General features: G+C 65.2%; 1 protein-coding gene across 1 annotated transcript in view; it reads right to left on the bottom strand.

The window, feature by feature from the left end:
• Nucleotides 1–13,871, bottom strand: part of LAMA5 (laminin subunit alpha 5) — a 50,090-nt gene extending 36,219 nt beyond the window's left edge. Inside the window, exons 1-2 of the mRNA XM_026503859.4 lie at nt 13,512–13,871; nt 8,792–8,944 (exon numbers count right to left, since the gene is read on the bottom strand). Of these exons, the coding sequence (XP_026359644.3) occupies nt 8,792–8,944; nt 13,512–13,817 (459 nt within the window). The 5' untranslated portion in view covers nt 13,818–13,871. The remainder of the gene's footprint in view (nt 1–8,791; nt 8,945–13,511) is intronic.
• Between the last annotated feature and the right edge of the window lie 5,419 nt (nt 13,872–19,290).

The following is a 19,290-nucleotide window of genomic DNA, read 5'->3' as shown; positions in this document are numbered from 1 at the left end:
CCCAGTCCCACCCCGGTCACCCCCTCATCATTCTCAGGGCTGACTCAGGACCTGCCCCCTCTCCCACTGACTGGCCCATGGCCACTGAGGCCCCGGGGACAGGCCCCTGCCCTCATCAGGAGGCCCCAGTGGGGTAGGCAGACTGGGGAATGAGCACTCTGAGGGCTGGGCCAGGGAGAACCCGGCAGCCCAGGAGCTGGGGGCTGGAGTGTCATGGAGCCCTGGGCAGGTCAGGGTGGCACCGGGATGGGGGGAAGGGAGAAGCTGCTCCCCCAGAGGCCCCAAGAACCCCTCAAACCCCAGCCCAGACCCACCTGTCCTGCTCTGTCCCTGGTCCCAGCACAACCTCACTCCCAGGGAGTGTTCATGCCTGTCTCTCACCTCTTCCTGACCACAGGTCAGCATCCCTGGATGCCCCTATGTCTTGTGCTCCTGGGGGCTTGCTGGGGTTCCCCCCCCCTCCGTTGACTGCCCTCGGCCCTGCAACCTAGCAGGTCTGAGCCCTGGCCCCCCCAGCCCCATCTGCCACAACCTCCACACAGCACTTTGGACACCTCCTCAGGAAAGCCCTCCTGACTGGTCCATCCACGCTGGCTCAGAGGCGCTGGTGGTACAGACACGTGGGGAGGGGTAAATAAGGGCCCCTTCCAAGAAGCAGCTGCCCCCCTAGAGGCCAGAGGACCCTTCCAGGTTGTAGAGCTGGGCTCTCGCTGCCAAAGGTACCCCTCATCCAGCTCCCCGGGGACATAGCACGTGGCAAGGGGTCCCCACACCAGCACCCAGAGCCCCCAGCCCTGGGCCACAGTTCCCAGGAAAGGGCTCCAGGGCACTGAGAACAGCCCGTGAGCTCAGGCAGAAGCACCTGCCCAGCCCAGGGCCTCGAGGATGAGGCTGGGCCACCAGGACCCCTCAGAGGGCGGCCGGTGGAGAGACCCACCCTCACATGGCCAGCCGTGCATGTCTGCTGCACCCCTGCACACACACTTCTGGGGGCATCATACGAGCACCACCCCCGCCTCAGCCTCCTTAGTGATGGGCACGGCGGGGGGGGGGGGGGGGGACACAGAGGCTTCCGGGCCCTGCGGCGCTCCCCCAGCCCTCTGCCCCGAAGCCAGAGGGACAACTAAGCAGGCGGGGCCGTTATCCAGGGTAAGTCTGGGCTCCAAGGAGACCCGGGCAGGGAAGGCAGTGGGACCCGGCACACCCCCAGTCTGCACTGGGAGGGCCAGGCGCTCAAGAAGAGTGGGAGGTCCCAGACAAGGGCAGACACAGCTGGCAGACATCCCCTTGGGGGCCTGGGATAGGAGTCCACACCCCAGCCCAGGCCCCCTCCCAAGGGCACCCCAGGTAGGCACAGAACTGTGCACCAGTTTATGGGTGACGTCACACTCCAGGCCACCCCCCGCACCCTCACCTGGGCCCCCCAGCCCCAGGAGCCGGTCCTCTCCAGCACCTGCTGCCACAGACCCGCTGGGCTGGGCCCAGAGCACAGGGGCCGCACAGGACGGGGAAGGGGCCCCTCCAGGGCTGCCTGAGGCCCCCAGTCAACCCCCCACCCCATCAACCTGAGCCAACTGTGCTGACCCCATGAGGGAAGGTGGGCGCAGGCTGCTTAGAATGGGGGGGGGGGGGTCCCGGCCCCTGAGACACGCCCGTTCTCAGTCCTGCCCTTCCCAGAAGGCCTGGAGTTTGCAGAGACAGGCTCAATGCAAGCCAAGAGCCGCCTTTCCCTGGGGTGGTGGGGGGGGGGCACGGGCTTATTGACCCACAGCCAGGCTCTGACGTCATCATCCACTCAGCCCTGCCCATCGGGGGGAGGGGCTTCAGGCTCTGGGGATACAGACCCTACACCCAACCTGACACCTTGGCTGACCCTCAGGCGCTCCGGGGAGCCCTGGAGGGGGCCTCAAATGGTCCCTAGGCCAGGTCCCTGTGAGGAAGGGGGGCATGGCAAAAAGGGTGGGGGGGCTGGGTGTGTGTAAGATGGCCACAGGCTGCTCTTGGGGGGTGGCCAGCAGCTTGGCCCCCACCAAAGGCCCGAGGAAATGGAAGGTTCCCGCCAAGCCCCCCTGGGACCCACCCCCGCCTTTCCCTGAGCGAGGCCACCAGGCTGCACCCTCCGCTGGCCAGCTCTGTCCCTCCCCCAGGTCAGCGGCTGGTCGCATTTTTCCCAGCTGAGAGCACTTGCACAAATACTGATTCGAACGCACTGATCAGGCAGGACCAGGGCAGCGTGCAAGCGTCCGCCCCCATGCACGGCACCCTCGGACACGCTTAAAGACCCCTCCCTCCGTCCGTCTGCCACCTCGTCTGTCACACAGGAGCCCCTGACAGCTGTCCCCAAGGCCCTGGGCTGGAGGGGAGGCAGCCATGCACCCAGCGTTCCCCATCTGTCCCCGACTGGCTCTGGCTGCCAGGACCCCAGAGCTGCCCTAGACAGGACCTAGGAGCACGAGCAGACCCCTGGCCTCCCCGGACTCAGCCCTCCCCCACTGGCCTGCCTGCCCAGCTCCGCTGCCAACTGGGGCTGACCTTTCCTGCTGCTACAAAGTTCTATGCAGAAGGAAAAAAATGTCTTTTAAAGCAAAAGCCAAACAAAAGCCTCCCGAGTTATTTTTAAAAATCTGGCTATTTTGGGGGCAGGCACGTCTCCAGCACAGCAGCCGGACCTGCCTCTCGGCCACCGCACCCCCGGCCCCCACGCCCAGCCTGAGCACGAAGGGTCAGGGCTCCCCAGGAGGCTGTGTGCCCCGGTGACCACCGCCTGAGGGGGGCTGGGGCTGGGGCCAGGGCAGGAGGCCCGGGCTGGGTTCCGGGCTTCCATGGCTGTGTGGCCCTGGCCGTCACTTCCCCTCCTGGGACACAGGGCAGTAGGAAGACAATCACAGCAGAGGTGTGGGTCAGGACACCGCGCCTCTCAAGAGCCTGGAGCAGACACCACCTGTCCCTGGAAGTGGGCAAGCAGGAGTGAGCAGCCCCCCAGCGGGGATGTTGCAGGGGTGGGCGGGGGGGGGGGGGGGCTGGTGTGCAGGGCCAGGGTCTGGACAACACAGGGACAGGGAGAGCTAAAGAACACAGCTGCCACAGACCCCATGTGGGGATCTCTGGCACCCCCAGGGATGGGAAGGGGGACAGAGGGGGACAGCTGGTCAGCGACCTCTCAGGCTGAGGCACCCTCATCACCAAGGGCAGGGACGGGCTGGCACACCCACCCCTGCCCTGGCCGATCTTGGGGCCAGGAAGACCCAGGCCGGCCCTTGTGTTCCCCGCCGCACGGTCTGCTGGGTTGGGTGGCGTGAATCACCGGGCAGTCTGTGACTCAGCCCTGGCCCCACAGGAAGCGGGGCCCCAGGCCGATTCCCGGGACGGGCCAGGGACCCAGGCTGTGGCCGGGCGGAGGCAGGAAGCCCCTCCTAGACCAGGCGTCCGGGCTTCCCCTTGGAGTGAGCATTGGGGCACCCAGACCTCCTGGATCCCCCCCATCCCAGACTGCGGGGCCCACCTTCAGGGCACCGCACCCCCAGGTCTGCCCGCGGTCCCAGCAGAGAGCCCATGTGGAAACAGAACAGTGAAGATAAATGGCAGAGTGGGGCCAGCCGGGCCAGGGCCGGCGTGTCTCCTGGAGCCCCCAGCTGGGTAAATGAGCATGGCCGTGCACACAGCAGGACCGGGGGCCTGAAAACAGTTCCAGGAGGGGCAGGGGGTAGAAAGCTAGCGCCTGCAGGGGAACGGAACACGGAAAAGCAGAGGCTGCACGGCGGCTGCAGGGCCTCGCCCTGCCGATCGGGCCCCCGTGCGCGGGCGTGTGGAACAGCAGGGGAGACCTTCGGGGACTGCGGGGCGGGAGGGCCTCGGACAGGTGAGAAGGAGCCCGCCAAGGCGAATGTCTCGCATGTCTGGCACTTCCCAGAGCTGGGCCTGGGGCTATTCCAAGACCCCCACCACCACGGGCTGTCTCAGGTCCCTGGCCCAGAGCTCCTTGCCGCGTCCCCTCCTCCCTGTAGCCTGGCCCTGGTCAGGCCAGATGGTCAGTCGTGGGCCACAGGAAGTAGAGTTTATCCCAGGGAGCCCCCAAACCTAAACAGTTTAGTCTCAGTGAGTGGTACGGCTGGAGACCAACGCGAGGGGTTTGTTTAAACACAGAGAACAGGAGGCTTTGGGGGCTGCCAGGGTCTGAGGGGGGCACAGGAGGTGGCGGGGAGGTGCGTATGTGCCGCGTGCACAGAGATGAGTGTGCCGGGACGGCCGCGGGCAAGTGTGTTAGCGATGAGATAGATGCGCAGGGCTGGCGACAAAGGGCCCCCAGGTCTGGGTGTGGACGGCCTCTCCGGCCCCACGTCCTCTGAGCAAAGGGTCCCGCTCATCGTCATGAGGAGATGTGGGGCCTGTACTGGAGAAGGGGGTGTCTACCCCAGGGACGCCACCAGGACCCCCCAGTGTCCTCCCCCAGGGAGCCCGGCTCAAGGGCCCACGTCCGGTCCAGCCCCGCACCTGTCCCGGCTGCAGGGCTCCGTAACCAGAGCCTGGCCAGCCTCGGCCATACTTCCTGCCACTTCCCTTGAACAACCCCGCTGACAGTCCCACGTGGCTGAGTGCCCAGCCGGGCCAGAGAGCCGGGCCAGAGGCCGCAGCCTCACGAGCTGGCAGCCCAGCGGGCACACTGGGACCAGGGAGCCCCGATCCGGCCGGCCTCGGAGGGCATGCTGCCCAGACCTGGGGCAGGCAGGGCAGAGCTGCCCGGGATTCTAACAGCCGGAGCAGCCAGTGTGTTCTGGGGTCCTAACGCAGATGTTGTCATCCCCACCTTCACAGAGGAAACAGCCCACGAGGCGCAGCCCACATGGCCGGGCTCTGACCAAGCCCAATGTCTCCTCCGGAGACCAGCACCAGGGTTCGGTCACTCCACACTGGCTCAGTTTCCCCAAGTTCCCAGGGAGGGCTCACCTGCCAATGGTCAGCAGCTGCAGTAAAGCTTTGCTCCTCAGTACCCCCATCTGGTGGGTGGTGGCAGCAGGTGTCCTCCCTGTCTCCCCACTGTCTCCCAGGGAGGGCACAGACTCCCGACCCTGGCATTTCTAGCCCTCACCACTTTTGGCCCCACACCTAACGACCCCAGCCTACACCCTGACGCGGGACCCGGGTCCCCCTCTGCACCGTTACCCCACCACACCCTTCCTCCTGGCCTCTTGGGGCTGAGACACAGGGCTGACCTGCCCCATCACAGGTAAGAACACGGCTGGGAGGGACCTGCATTCCCCACCTGAAGCCGGATCCGGGCAGTGTGGCTACAGCCCACAGGGAAGGGAGGGGATTGCTGGGGAGAGTTGGCAGTGACGGCTCTGGAGGGTAGAGGCTGCAGGGGCTGGAGCACCAGGGGACAAGGGGGAGCACCAGGCCCCAGAGGGATGTCTGGAAATGGAGGGGGTCTCCCCCCACAGCAAGACCCAGCTATCTCTGCCCAGCTCCTTGGCAGGACCCCCAGTGAGGGCAAGGCACCTGAGCCAAGACCTACCCTGTGGTGTGGCCTGGGCCCGGCTGTCAGAAACAACTCCCACCGTGCCCTGGGTACAGGGAAGGGGTAGCCTCGGGCTGGAAGAAGGCTGGGAGGACCCCCAGGCAGGTCTCCAGCGGTGGAGGCCTCCTGCACCCCTCCGGAGGAGGCCCACTTCTGAGCCCGGCGCCCAGCCACATCAGACCAACAGCTTGGTCCTCTCAAGTCTGAGGGTTCCCAGCCAAGGTCCACAAGGCAAGCAGGGCAGGGAGCCAAGGCCTGGGCCTCCCCATGCCCTTCCCAGCCAGGACTTTACTCATGGAGCCTCAGTTTCTCCATCCACCAAATGGGAAGGAAGAAGGTCCCACTGTCCCCCGCCTGCTGTAAGATGGGAACGACCACAAGGGGATGAGAGGTGACAGGGCAACAGGGGGCAGGCTCACGGAGGCCCCATGGGGCTCCCATGCCCCCAGACAGACGGACACTGCAGGACCACGCCCCACCAACTCCATGCCCGCCCTGCAGGCATGAGCCGGGAGCTGTCATGCAGCCCGCCTGCCCCCTTTCTCAGCTCTCCTGGGGGCAGGAAGGCCTCCTGATGCCCAGTGCCAGCTGCCTCCTCCCCCTTCCCAGGGTATCCGCTCCAGATCCCAGAACAAAGGCTGCTGGCAGCCCGCCACAGGGGGTGTGCCCAGACCCACTGCCTGCTCGGCCTGGCTTCCTCATGGAAGCCCAGCCCCACCCCAGGACCCATGCCTCCAAGGACTGCCTAGTCCCAAAGTGGGAAAACCCGGTACACAGCCCTTGGTCTGTGAGAGCTTGGCCAGGACGCTCTGGCTCAGCCTGACATGCCACCTGTGCCAGGGAGTGGGCTCCGAGGGTCTTGCCCTGGGGACATCCTCAGGACCTCACCAGACAAGGGAGCCTTGAGAGCTCAGACCCCAGGTCACTGCGAGGACCACATTCTAGGCTCCCAAACTTGTCCCCTGGTGCTCCAGCCCCTGCAGCCTCTACCCTCCAGAGCCGTCACTGGTACTCCTTCTACCCTATGTGGGGCTCCCCTGCCGCCTGAGGGGGCACCGGTGCCAGGGCCCCAGCCAGCAGCGGCACCCAAAGGGACTCAGTCACCACTCGGTGGCTTAGGGAGAAAGAGACAACGAGCTTCCGTTCCAAGAGTGGTGGTGAGCGCGGGAATCTCTTCTGGGATCCCATCTCGGAGGGGAAACATGCCCAGGAAAGAGATTTCTCTCACCCATAAAGCTAGAAACCGGGTCCAGCGGTTTCGGGTCCATTGGTGCTGCCCAACTCCAAAGCACACTAGCGGGCAGTACATGTCCTCCCCCCACCCCGATCCAAGCTGGCGGCCCCTCAGCCAAACCAAGACTGGGGCTCAGGGGGATCCGTCTGCAGGCGGTAACGGGGAAAGGAGGGAGGGTGGAAAGAGACATCGGGGGTCAGTGGGTGGGTGGAAAAAAGGAAGGAAGGGTGGGGGAGAGAGAGAGAGGAGTGGAGCTCTATGGATGGGTAAGTCACTCTCCCTCCAAACACAGCTGGAAAGGACTCGTTCCCCACAGTCGGGCAAACCGAGGTCTGGAGAGTCGGGACACAAGGTGACACCCTCTCGCTGGCCTAGAACCAGTGCACAAAGCCAGTGCACCACCAGCCTCGTCAGCTCTGGCCCATTTCACAGATGCGGAGGCCCAGGGGCCACAGAGCCCAAAGGGGGCAGAGCCGCGGGGTGTGGGGCAGAGCACCGTCTGAGCCCGTCCTCCGCCCCACTCAGGTGGGCCTCGGGCCCCTGCTCTGCGGCCACCCTGGCGTTGCCATGGAGACTGTGCCGCCGTTCACCCAGCTAAGGGGCCTGCTCTCCCCCCACCAGGTCTGCCCCACAGAGGAGGAGGGGAGGCAGGAAGAACCCACCAGCTCAGCACAAGTTCCCTCCCACGGGCCCCCCACAGCAGTGCCAGAGAGAGGAGGACCCCAGGGCCCTACAGGGCTCCTGACGCCCCTCCCAGACTCCCTCCAGGGCACAGGAGAGCACAGATGTGACCAGAACCCAGTGAGCTGAAGGGAAGTGGACCGGCTAACACCACCACAGGCAGTGAGCCCATTCAGGGGAGCCCCCTCCCCAGTCCACCCCACCCCAGCACCGCTCCTTCTCCCTGCACGTTGGCTGCTTCTCCCTGGGGCATAACAGCTAATCCTCAGCTACTGGGAATTCTAGGCTGCTTGTTGGGACCTGAACCCGCTCCCCTCACTGCCCACCTTCCCCTCGGCCAGGCCTGCAGGCCTCCAGGCTGGAGGCAGGAGGAACCCCAACAGAGTACCCCAACTCTGCCCCCGGGGCCTGCCCTTCGACCACTTCCCCACCTTTCCTAACACCATCAGGAAGACAGCAGGACCGGGGTTCAGCAAGGAGCAGACACCCACCAGGTCACAGCCCAGGATGGTGGCAAAGCCAACCGCTGTGAACAGGTAGGGTTCTGGCAGGACCGACCTTGTAGCCAGGACCCCAGGCAGGCCCAGTGTTGGTTCTGGCAGGACCGACCTTGTAGCCAGGACCCCAGGCAGGCCCAGTGTTGGTTCTGGCAGGACCAACATTGTAGCCAGGACCCCAGGCAGGCCCAGTGTTGGTTCCGGCAGGACCGACCTTGTAGCTAGGACCCCAGGCAGGCCCAGTGTTGGTTCCGGCAGGACCGACCTTGTAGCTAGGACCCCAGGCAGGCCCAGTGTTGTTCGCTTCCAGGCTCGGGCTCGTCTACCCGCCCCCACCACAGCTCCAGTGGCCCATCTCACAGGCAGGTCACCGAGGCCAGTCACTGGCAAAGTCCCCCACGGAGCAGGACAGAGCCTGTGGGAGCCCGACCCCACCCAGACCCCACAGTCGGGGCTCCTGGGTCACTGAGAAATGACTTCCCCCTGCGCCAGGGCTCCAAAGGCCAAAGAGAGCACAGAGCTGTGACCCGAGCAGGAGCATCTGACCCCAAGGTGGCTGCCAAGGCGCAGGTATGCCAGGAATGTCCACTTCCAGCACCGCCTCCGCGCTCCTGGGGCCCCTCCCACAGCCGCCAGGCAGCGCCAGGCTCCAGGCAAAGGAATTCCTCCAAGTAAACACCAGGGCCTCCCAGCATCTGGGCCAGCCTCCAAGCTGTCCCCTGACCCTAACTGTGACCTCTGGGAAGCCCCCTCCCGCCCTCCTCTCCTGCTGGGTGCAGCAGGGGTGCTGACGGCCACACATCTGTCCACGCTGGGCCTGCCACACGGGCCCATGGCCACCGCTGCAGAGGCGGGGGACCCTACCTGGCCCAGGTCCAGGGTGACGTTGACCTCGTTGTACTCTAGTCCCCGGGACAGCGGTGGGCTCTGCCACCAGCGCTCTGTGCCGTCGATGGCGTTGCTCACGGGGTGCGCCCTGTTGCTGTTGGCGGCCGTGCAGATGTCACAGTACTGGCCCTGTGGGGGAGGGCGCGGTCAGATGGCCGAGAGGGGCTGGCACCCCGCCCTTCCGGTCACCCTCCCACCCAGCACATCCCGGACTTGCCGACCCCCGCCCTCCGTTGACCCCCGCCCTCCGTTCCCGTTTGCTCAGCAAGCACATATTCATGCCTACTGTGTTCTGGATTTGGGGGTACAGCTCCTGGGAGAGATAGTCACACCCTCACGGAAGAAACAGAAGATTGGGGAAAGAGAAGAGTATGCTCCTTCAGGGTGGAAGAATCCCTGTGGGCCTCTCTGAGGAAGTGGCGTCTGAGGCCTACACTGCAAGCGCAGGGTGTGCTCCAGATGGAGGGGTTACCCATGCGGGGCCTGGGGCCGGGAGGAAGCAGGGAGCAGGGGCCACAAAGGCCAATGGAACTGGAGCCGACGGGGGAAAGAGAGCTGGTCTAGGGGAAGTCACAGACCCCAGACTGAAGGCCCAGGAGCATCAGGGCAGGGAGGGGTCCAGGTGGCTAGGACACCGGGGAGCTGAACCGCCTCCCTAGCTCCTTGGGCCCCTCCCCCAACCCTCCCATCAGGCTCTCACCCAGAGCCTGGATTAGGGTCTCCAGAGAGACGGAATTAAGTCATTCCGGCAGCATGCAGGGAGAGGCCCCAGAGTGGAGGCATGTGGGCACCGCCAGGCGAGGCCTGGACCTCCTAGCTCTGCCACTTCCGAGCCCTGGGACCAGGCCAAGTCACGGCACCATGAGCCTCAGTGTCCCCATCCGAAGAGTGGGGTAACGCTGGCACCTGCCTTGGCCACGGCAAGATGGACAGATCCCACATGGGGCCTGGCGGCTGCTTCTGTCACAGCCCAGCCACCTGCTGGGGGCCCGTCCTCGGTGGGGACAGAGGCGTCCCTGTCAGGGAGCAGCAGGTGCTGGGAGCCTGGGGCGTGGAGGGCGGGGGGCAGAGCTGGGCCCTGGCCGCCGGCCGAGGAGAGGCCCAACCCCCACCCCGGAGGAAAGCAGACCTGCCATCCCTCGGCACACAAAGGCAGCCCTCTGGGACTTGGCATTGACTGAGGCCCCAGAGGCTGCGTCTGGGAAATGTGGCTGCCCTACCCCTCCCAACCTCCCAGGGGGCCAGACCTTGTCCTAGGAGCTGGAGGTGGGAGCGTGGGAGATCCCTTGCTCCCCCACTCCCAGGCCTGGCAGCCTCGGAGAGCCCCCAAGCCTCACAAACGCGGGTCTGCCCCCACGCTTCCGCTGTGGGCTTGGGCCGGTGAGACCAAATGCACCGGACCTGGGCACCCTACCTCCCACCCAGCAGGCTCCCCGCACCCCTTGTGCTAGGTGCTCCGGGCCGCCCTGTCTCAGCCCTTGCTCCAGCCAGCGGGCCCTGGGCTCTGATCTCTTGTCCCCTCTCAGCTCTCATGTCCCCTCCTCCACAGGGGCCCAGAGCTCCAGACCCCCCAAGCAGCTAACCTGCTGACCCCCATGCATTGCCCTGCTTTCTTTACCCTATCACAGATACCTGAAATTCTCTGGCTACTAGTGATTCTCTGTTTACTGCCCCCCCAGGGGTCCCAGAGCTCAGTGGGTGGGGGGACCACTGCTTCATTCTTTACTGTGCCTCGGAGCCCACCCCCAGGGCTGCCATACCTAGGGACCAGAGCAATAGGGGACACTCAGAAAAGTTCTACTGCCCAGCCCAAATGGGGACCCCCCCAAACTAGAAGCCAGGGCTCTGGCTCCCAGGGCCGGTGGGAGCTCCCAGTGGGTAAACAGAGGAGGGGACCCAAGGGATCACTGAAAGCACCACAAACATAGGCGTAAGGCATCAGGGGCCTGGTGGGGCTGAGGGTGGTAGGGGCCTTCTTAGAGGAGGTGGGCAGGGCCACCTGGCTGGGTTGGTGAGCCTTCCAGAAAAGGCTGCCTGTGGTCAGACCCCCCCCCCCCAACCAAGCCCAGGAGGAAGCTGGGTCAAGGGCGCCCAGGAAAGTTTCTGTTCAGGCCCACCTAGAAAGTCAAACAGAAGTGACTCTAGTCCCCGAAGGCTATAGTGGGAGCCTCTCAGTGACACGGGCCTCCCGGCCGGCCTGTCTGCCTAACATTGGCTCACAGTGGACAGTGCTGGGGAAACCAGGCTCCCTCCACCCTTTGCTGCAGAGGGTCCTGCCAGGAACAGAGTGAGGAAACAGCGAGCCACGATAAGGACGTCCCCTCCCCGTGAGTCACCATGCCGGCAGCTGAGCCCCCGACTTCCCCTGTGGGGCCCAGGGCCAACCCGGAATTCCTGCAATGCCCACCTGAGGCCACAGGGCTGGAGTGTCCCAGTCACTCTCTGCCTGCTCCAGCTGCCCACAGGGCCACCTTGCCCAAACGCCAGCGGGCCTCACCCCAGGCCCACTAGCTTCTGTCCCATCTCCTCCAGGGGCCCTGGGAGCTGCCAGCCCCCATGCTCGGGCCCCACATCCTGTGGCCCAATGCCCATGTGAGCACAAGACTCACATGGGATCGAGAGAAGATGGGTGTCACCTCCCCGGCACCTCCGGCCCCCAGCCGCTGGGCTCCAGACCGGGCCTGTAGGCAAGGCCCTCCCACCAGCCCATTCGAACGCCGGGGCAGCGAGCAGGCCCATGCAGCTAGAAGAGAGGGCAGAGGCACCGGCCGGGCCAGGGATTCTGCCAAGGCCATACGGCTGTGCAGCTTGTATCCCTCGGGCCAACAGATCTTCCTAGCACACCTGGCAGCCTCAGACCAGAGGTGCTAACCTGTGCTCCGGACGCTCAAAGGGAAGCTTCCACCAATCTCTTTCCAGACCACGAGCTGTGGGGACAGGGCTGCCAGGGCTCATTCGGGGTCTGCTCCCTCGCACGTGACACCATGTGTGTCCGTGGTCGCTAAGGTCCCTCTGTAACCCATGGCTTCCCAGGCTCCTCAGCCCAAGCTCACGACCTCGGGCGAGGCAGGCTCTCATACCCATTTTACAGATGAGGAGCCTGAGGCCCAGGGACAGAAAGCGCACAGCTAAGAAGAAGCAGAGGAAGGGGGCTTTGACCGGGGCCCCTGGGCTGCTCCTTTAAGCACAGCAAGGGAGCAAGAAAGGCCAGGGATCCATGCAGCTTCGGCTCTGTGGGGGTGAGGATCTCTGAGGGGGCCCGGATGAGCCAGAAACAGGGTCATCGAGGGCTCAGCCGGTCCCCTTGGGGCAGCTCTGGAGACCCCCACACAAGCTCCTTCCTGCCACCCAGCCCCTCAGATAGCAACCAGATGTGCCAAGGGCCTGCGGCAAGGACATGTTCTCACCACTCACCCGCACCAGGTGCTGGCCTGGCTGCGGGGCTTTCAGCAGGTGTCCACAGTACTGCTCTCTGGGCCTCAGTTTACCAATCTTAAACTGGGGTGGACTTGACACCCCTTATGTCAGCTCTGCTGGGCACAGGTGAGAGCACACAGGTGAGCCCAGGAGCCCTAGGGAGGCGCGCTTCTGTGGCGGGGTGGTTCCGCGCGCCTGCGCCCCCTCTCAGCTCCTCCCTCCAGGGGAGGGCCTAGGGCAGTGAGCAGGCAGGCAGGGGCCCAGCTGAGGCTCCTCCATTCATCACCCACCCTAGCTAATCCACCCCTAACTGCCCTCCTCCCCTCCCCCTGCCTCTTCTACCAGGACTGTGGTGACTCAGGTTACAGCCGCCTTGGGGCCCCCACTCTCCCTCAGGTTCAGCAGGGGTGGGAAGCCAGGCCTAGTATGGGGTGTAAGGAGTCCCTGCAGCAGACCCTACCCCCTCCAAGGGTGGCCAAGGGGCCTCACAGGATCCCACCCTCAACCTAAGTCCGGAGAATCTTCACAGCCCTGACTTCTTGGTCAGGGTCCGTGCCAGCTGGTGCCACCTACCCCGGTCCCCGCCTAGACTCATGGCTTGGGTGGGCATGCCTCCCGGAGGGCTTCCGGGGGTTGAAACCCCATCTCCTCAAGGAGACTGAAGCCGACATACCCACCACCTGTGAGGCAGAGATTCCGCCTGGGGTTTGCACCTGTGTTCCCAACCCCAGTTAAAAATACCATTGTTTGCCCCCCCCCACACACACACCTTGAGGGTCTCACCATGTCCCTAGATCCCCAGAGGGAAAGACTTCAACCCCCTACTGTGGGCAGTGAGAGCCTCCAGTGTCTGGCCCCAAACTCTAGGAACCCCGACCCTCCCACGGGCATCCCAGTCCCATCCGCACTGGCAGGTTCCAGCCTGTCCCAGGGGAAGGTAGAGCGGGTCTGCCCCCTCTCCACGGGCAGTCGCGGTGGAGGCCAAGTCCCGCCCTCGCCGGGATCCCAAGACTCGGGGCCGCCAGGGACTGGGCACCAGCCCCCTTCCCGCCCTGCCACCGCCGCCCGGGGACGCGCACTTCTCTGGCCGAGCCTGAAAGGCCGAGCTGGGGTCCCTTCCGTTTCCCGAAATGCGGAACCTGGGCGTCGGGACGGCACGCGCGGGCTTCGGTCCGTACCTTAGCGCTCCTCGCCAAGTCCGTTCCGGCGCCCGCGTCCCCCGACGGCGTCCTCGCCACCCCGCCCGCCCGGCGGCGACCCAGCCCCGGCCCGCGCTCACCTGGATGGTCTGGTTGGGGTCCCCGCCCGCCACGGGGCCGCCCACCAGCTTGCAGTAGAGGTCCTCGGTGGGGCGCGGGGCGCCGCGCGCCGGGGCCTCCTCGCCGCAGGTGGCCGAGGCGGCGATGCGGGCGCCCTCGGCCAGGTTAAAGTAGGGCGGGTGCAGGCTGAAGCCGCCGTCCGCCGACTCCAGCGCCCGCGCTGCGCCCAGCAGCGCCAGGCCGACCAGGAGCAGCGGCCCGGGGCCCCGGAGCCCCGCCGCGCGCCGTGCGCTCCCCGCGCGGAGCCGCACGCCCAGCTTCGCCATCTTCCAGCTCCGGGGACCACGGCGCCGCGGGAGCCCGGCGGGAGTGCGACCGCGGCCGGCCGGCTCGCCCCGCCTGCGGACGTCAGGCCCCGCCCCGGCCCGCCCGGGCGCCCGAGCCCCGCGCCCCGGGGAGGGGGCGGGGGCGGGGGCGGGGGAGGGGCGGCCGGTGGCCTTAACCCTTCGGACCCCGGCCGGGCCGGTCTCCCGGAAGGGGCACCTGCTGGCCCCGGGCCAGGCCGTGGGAACGCGGCCGGACCGCTACCCCCAGGGCGTGGCTCCCGGTCCCCAGCGGCGCCACCGGTTCGGTGCGCCGGGGCCGCTCTTCCCAGCCTGGAGGCTCCGCTCTTTGTTTCCCTAACTTTGGGCACCTCTTGGCGGCCGAGCGCCCCCGGCGGCCCGGGGACAGGCGCTGCGGCGAAAAGTCAGGCATGCTTGCCCAGCGCGGCCAGGCTGACCGGCTGCCTCACCAACGGCCCAGCCGGTTCCCACCCACCACCCCAGAAGGGGCCGTGTCCAGAACGGCTGCCCCAATGGAGCCTGGACACTTGGTTCCCCGGGACTCGAAGGGGTGGCCTCCGCAGACCCCGTGCAGCTTCACTCCTCTCTTTGGGTGTTTGGGTTTTCTCCCCTTATGCTGCCCCCTCATATCTGCCTCTTTCCGCAGGTGGAGAAGGAGCGTCCTTGCCAGCCATGAGTGGCCATAGGTGGGGGCCCTAGAGGGAGTCCAAACTACAGAGGGATAGAAAGACCCCGACTGGGGACCCCATGCATCCCTGGGGCAGCCAGGTCAAATTCAACCCTGCTAGCTCCCACCTGTACCAGATTTGGCCTTTAAATATTCTAAAATAGGGACATGGATCAAGAGGCAAGGGACACAGGTGCCCACTGCGGGGCCCCTATGGCAAAAGGAGGATGCTCAGAACCCTGAGGATGCCGGGAAGATGGGCTGCAAAAGACTCGTACTGAGTGCCTGCGGTGTAGCGGGCCAGCTGGGAGCTCGCCCTTGTGCCTCCCAGGTGCCTGTGCCTCCCAGGTGCCTGTGCTCCGCAGCGCCTGCGCTCCACCATCTTCTGCCCGCCCAGCCCTCCCAGCTCAGGGCCACTCCCCCTGCTGGGCAGGCCCCCGCCCGCTCGCTGGAGGATGCTTGGGAAATGACACAGGACCTAGACGCCAGAGCTCAGCGTTGTGTCCCAGCTGTTTCTGCGCTGGGGTGCCTGCGGCCACTGGGTCTCCTTCTCCCCTCCGGCTCCTGGCCCAAATCGGCCTCACGGGGAGCCTGGGAGATGGGGGGGGGCTGGTGTGCAGCTGCCGAACTGGCAGCTCCCCCCCATTCTCTGAGCCAGGCCAGCTGGGTCTATGTCCCATGTGGGGCCCCCTGGACGGTCCTGGGTGGTGGGTAGAATGAGTGCACGGGGTGGTGGCCAGCTGGTCCTGGTAGGGGTCCTGCGGCAGCAGCTGTTCCCGGAAGGGTGAGCTACCATTCACGTCCTTCTGGCTGTCCCTGGCTGCCGGCAAATCCTGCATCTCAAGAGAGCTGGGTGGCCCTTTCTCCTCCGAGCTGGGACACAGGCAGTGAGGATGACCCTCCCTCCACTGCTCCAGTCCCCCACGAGTTTGTAACTTTTCTTTTAGTTCTTCCAGCTGGGGGAGGGCAAAAAGAAGCAGAGGGTGGGTGGGAGACAAGGAGTAATCTGGAATCCCCAAGCAGACAGGCCAGCTCAAGAGCTAATTATGATCCCTCGTGAGAGACAGACGGAGAGCCACCTCTGGGCAGTAGCAGAGTTCCCAGATGGGAATTTGACCTGTCCCCACCCTGTCCTCCCTACTGCCCAGGGGTCACCCTATTGCGCATGTCACTGCACCATGCTCTGGACTCTGGTGCCCCTTTGATTGCTGGGGGTCCTGGTAGTCTGGGGACTGGAGGCTGGAGACCCTCCCACCCCCCACCCTCACCCCAGGTCAGTTTCTCAACTTCCCCGGGGCGGGGGGCAGTGGGCAGGGGAGGCCGGTGGGAGCCCTTTGAGCCCCCTAGCGGCCAGGCCTCCGCCATCCGAGGGCACAGTGCAGGCAGGAGGGAGGAGTAGCTGCCCGAGAATGTGCCGAGTCAGCCAGGGCACCCGGTGCGGGGAGGGTTAATCCGGGGCTAGCTGCTTCCCGGCAGACAGCTGCCCTGGGACCAACTGGTGGCCGGGAGGGTGGGGGGTGAAGTGGGCAGAGGAGAATGTGCCCACCCTGTGCCCACGCCAGCTGGTGTGCCCAGGGAGGGGGCAGCATGGAGGATGGAGATGCTCTCCCAATCTGGCTGCACACTGGCCTCTCAGAGGGGCCCCCTGCGGGCGGGTGGGCAGGGCAGGGGAGGTCCATCTCTGCCCACCTCTACCTGGCCACCTATGTCCCATTTCCAGCAAGTCATCCCCAAATGGCCCAGCGATGTCTCCCATCTTTCTCTGAATCCCAGGCCAGCCAACCACTTTTCCTTCCCACAAGTGGGGAAACTGAGGTCAAAAGGTCCAGGAGTCAGTCAGGAGGGCAAGTAAGCAAGCAGAAGGGACTTGGTCAGTCATGCATTTTCTCCCACCGACATTTATTGGGCGCCTTTTGGGCACTAGTCCCTGATGAAGGGTCCTCCTGCCCAGCCCCCGCATTCTGTCCTTCAGTCCCAGGTGGGGGTTGGGCGGAGGTGGGGGATGGGGTAGATTATCAAAGGAGTGGGCTCCAGGGGGGAGGGGCTCTGAAGCAGCCTGTCTTCCTCCTCCTACCAGACTCTGGCCACCACCAGATGGGAGGCCCCAAACCAGAGCCCCTCCCCACCGGGCAAGGGGTAACTGGGACCTGTGGGAGGTTGGAGACAGGTGGGGGAAGGGAGAAGAGGTGCTCCTGGGCCTGGCAGACTCGCCCTCACCCCTGGGCCGGACAAGCCCAAGCCCTCGCCTGAGCCCCTACCCCACTCGGAGGAGGCATCCCCGGGAGTCCCCTGCTCAGCCCCATCCCAGGGCAGATGTGGGGGGTGGGGCAGGTCACAGCACGCCTGACTCAGCCTGAGCCGTAAACTCGGGAAGCCAGCCTGGCTGGGAAGCGGGGGCATGGGGTGTCCCCTCGCTCCACACACATGATGCATCATTGTGGTCACGGTCGGTACCAGACGACTGTGCCGGACCTCCTGTCCCCAGAGCCCTGCTCTCCCCGGGCCCTGCACTCATGGGGGTTGTCCTTGCTGAGCCCCGCAGTTCAGTTCGGGTGGCCCCCGGGTGAGGCCAGGAGGCTCTGCTCCATCACTGGGAAGTTTGTCCCTGCAGGAAGAGGGCTTGCCGAGTAACTCACGCTGTGGTTTGGAATATCGGAGGGGTGCTCCGTTTCTGGGGGCTGCTCTGATGCCCTTCCAGGGAACCCAGCTGGTGAGAACATGGACCCCGGCCACAGGCAGAGAGGCTGGAAGCAGGCCCCACGCTGAGTCTGGTGGCCACTGTCAGCCATGGTGGAACAGCTCGGTAGGAGTCGTGTGGGAGGGGACGCAGAGCAGCTGGGCACCCTGAAGACTCACAGCTGGGAGAAGGCCTCATCGGGAGGTCATCATCCCAGCAGGACTGACGGGGTTTCTGGTCTGCTTTTGGCCATCACTTAGCCCACAGCCTTTCTGTGGCCTTTCGTGGGTACAGCCCACCGTGGGAGCCAGCCCAGAGCTTAGGAGCTGGTGGGGGGGATGCTGAAGGCCCTTGGGCAGATGACAGGCCTCGAGGAATGGCGGCCAGGGCCCGAGGGCTGGAACGAGACCCAGAGCTTAGCAGCTGGGCCGCTCTCCCAGGCGAGGAGCACCCCTTACTTCCTGGGCTGCCCCCTGTGTCCCACCTCCCAAGGGCTGCTGTCCTCAGGAGGATGGGGCCAGGTGAGAGCCCCAGCATTCCTGCATGGGGAGGGGGCCCAGGGACAGGCCCCCTGTGGCTCTGGAAGGAGTGGAAATTTTTCCTCCTTGCCTACAGCCCCAGCTGGCCGTTGTGGGGCTCTCCCTGGCTTCGAAAGCATGTGGTTCTGGGAAAGCTCAGTCGGCCGGGCTCTGAGTTGACTCCAGTCTGGAACAGATGGTTTTGACCCATAAGCTGCCCAGCCAAGGGCTCTCCTCTGGGAGCCTTCTGACCCCAGAACTCCGGGAGGGTTCCTGTCTACCTGCTCTGTGCCCGGCTTCCAGGCCATGCTCCCCAGGGTGCATACTGTAGGCCTGACCTGTGGGCACCCTGATGGTGGGAGGTGGACTTGCACACCCGAGGGGACACAGGCAGGCTTAGGCGTGTCCAGGGGCCAGGAGATCGGGGCTGGCCAGTTCCCCCCAATGCTGGGCTGTCCCAGGAGGGTTCCCAAAGCTCCTTTCCCCAGTTGGGCTTGCCTTCTTCCCAACAGGTGTCCTGGACAGGCAGGCTGCCTATAAAAGCACACGAACCCAGCATGCTCCGAAAGAGGGGGTTTCGTGATTCTCTGCAGAGTGACGAGAGTGACACGAATGTGCAGAAGGACCTGGACCAGGGGTTCGTGGTCTGGGGTCCAGCCTGGATGACCCCTCCTCCAGCCTTGGTGACTCTCGAGGAGCGTAGGAGAGCCCTTCCCCGAATGACATTGAGCTGCCTGGTTTTGTGAAATGCACCATGAGCTGGAAGGAACGAGAAAGGTCAGCATGGTCAGAGGCTGCTTCTCGTGGGTTGGAGCTCTTACGGTAACAGCTATAGGTTGCACCACGCTGCACCCCGTCTGCACGCAGGCCAAGCGGGGCTTCCACGTGGCTCAGGCGAAGAGCCAGACCCCTCATTGCAGCCCGCCGGGCCCTGTGGAGCAGGTGCGCCTCCGTAGGTCCCATGTCCTTGCGGAAGGGCGTCCTGCTCCCCTCCCCCTCTCAGGGGACTTTGGCCTTGTCACTTCTACCTGGAACACAATAGAGCCCCTACCCCTTTGTTGGGCTGCCTCCCCCCCTCCTGCCTCAGGTCGGGACCCTCCAGGAACCAGCCCACAGAGTGAGTGGGCATTGATTTCTGGTCTGATTTCTTGGACTTATTCGTTTTATTAAATTAAATCTCAGCTGTGCCCTGCCTTGTTGGCCTAAACGTATCTCCAGGCCTGGCAAAGAGCTGGGGCCAGAGAGTGGCCACTGTGTGGAGGACGGGCCTCTCGGATTTGCCTCCCCCAGGCCAGCCAGTCTGCCGAGGGCCCTGCAACTTGGGGAGCGATTCAGGCTCCCAGGAAGAGCCCCTCACTGCTCTGCCCCAATGACCCCATTCCTGTCCCCATCCTGCACCCCAGGGGTCACTTGCTGGAAGCAAGCCCCTGCTGGGGGCTTGTCAGGGAGGGTGGCATCCTTGCAAGACAGCACCCCCTCCCACTAGAGGCCCCTCCCTTGGCCTCAGGATAAGCTTCAGCCTCAAACCTCAGGCCCCAGCCTGGAGGGAGGGGGGAGGGGGAGGAAAGGACTGGGTGGAGACCCCGCTGCCTC

Source organism: Ursus arctos, unplaced genomic scaffold, assembly GCF_023065955.2.
Source record: "Ursus arctos isolate Adak ecotype North America unplaced genomic scaffold, UrsArc2.0 scaffold_16, whole genome shotgun sequence".
Classification (NCBI taxonomy): Eukaryota; Metazoa; Chordata; class Mammalia; order Carnivora; family Ursidae; genus Ursus; species Ursus arctos.
Note: the sequence above shows the minus strand (reverse complement) of the source record. Positions and strands in the feature narration are given on the sequence as shown.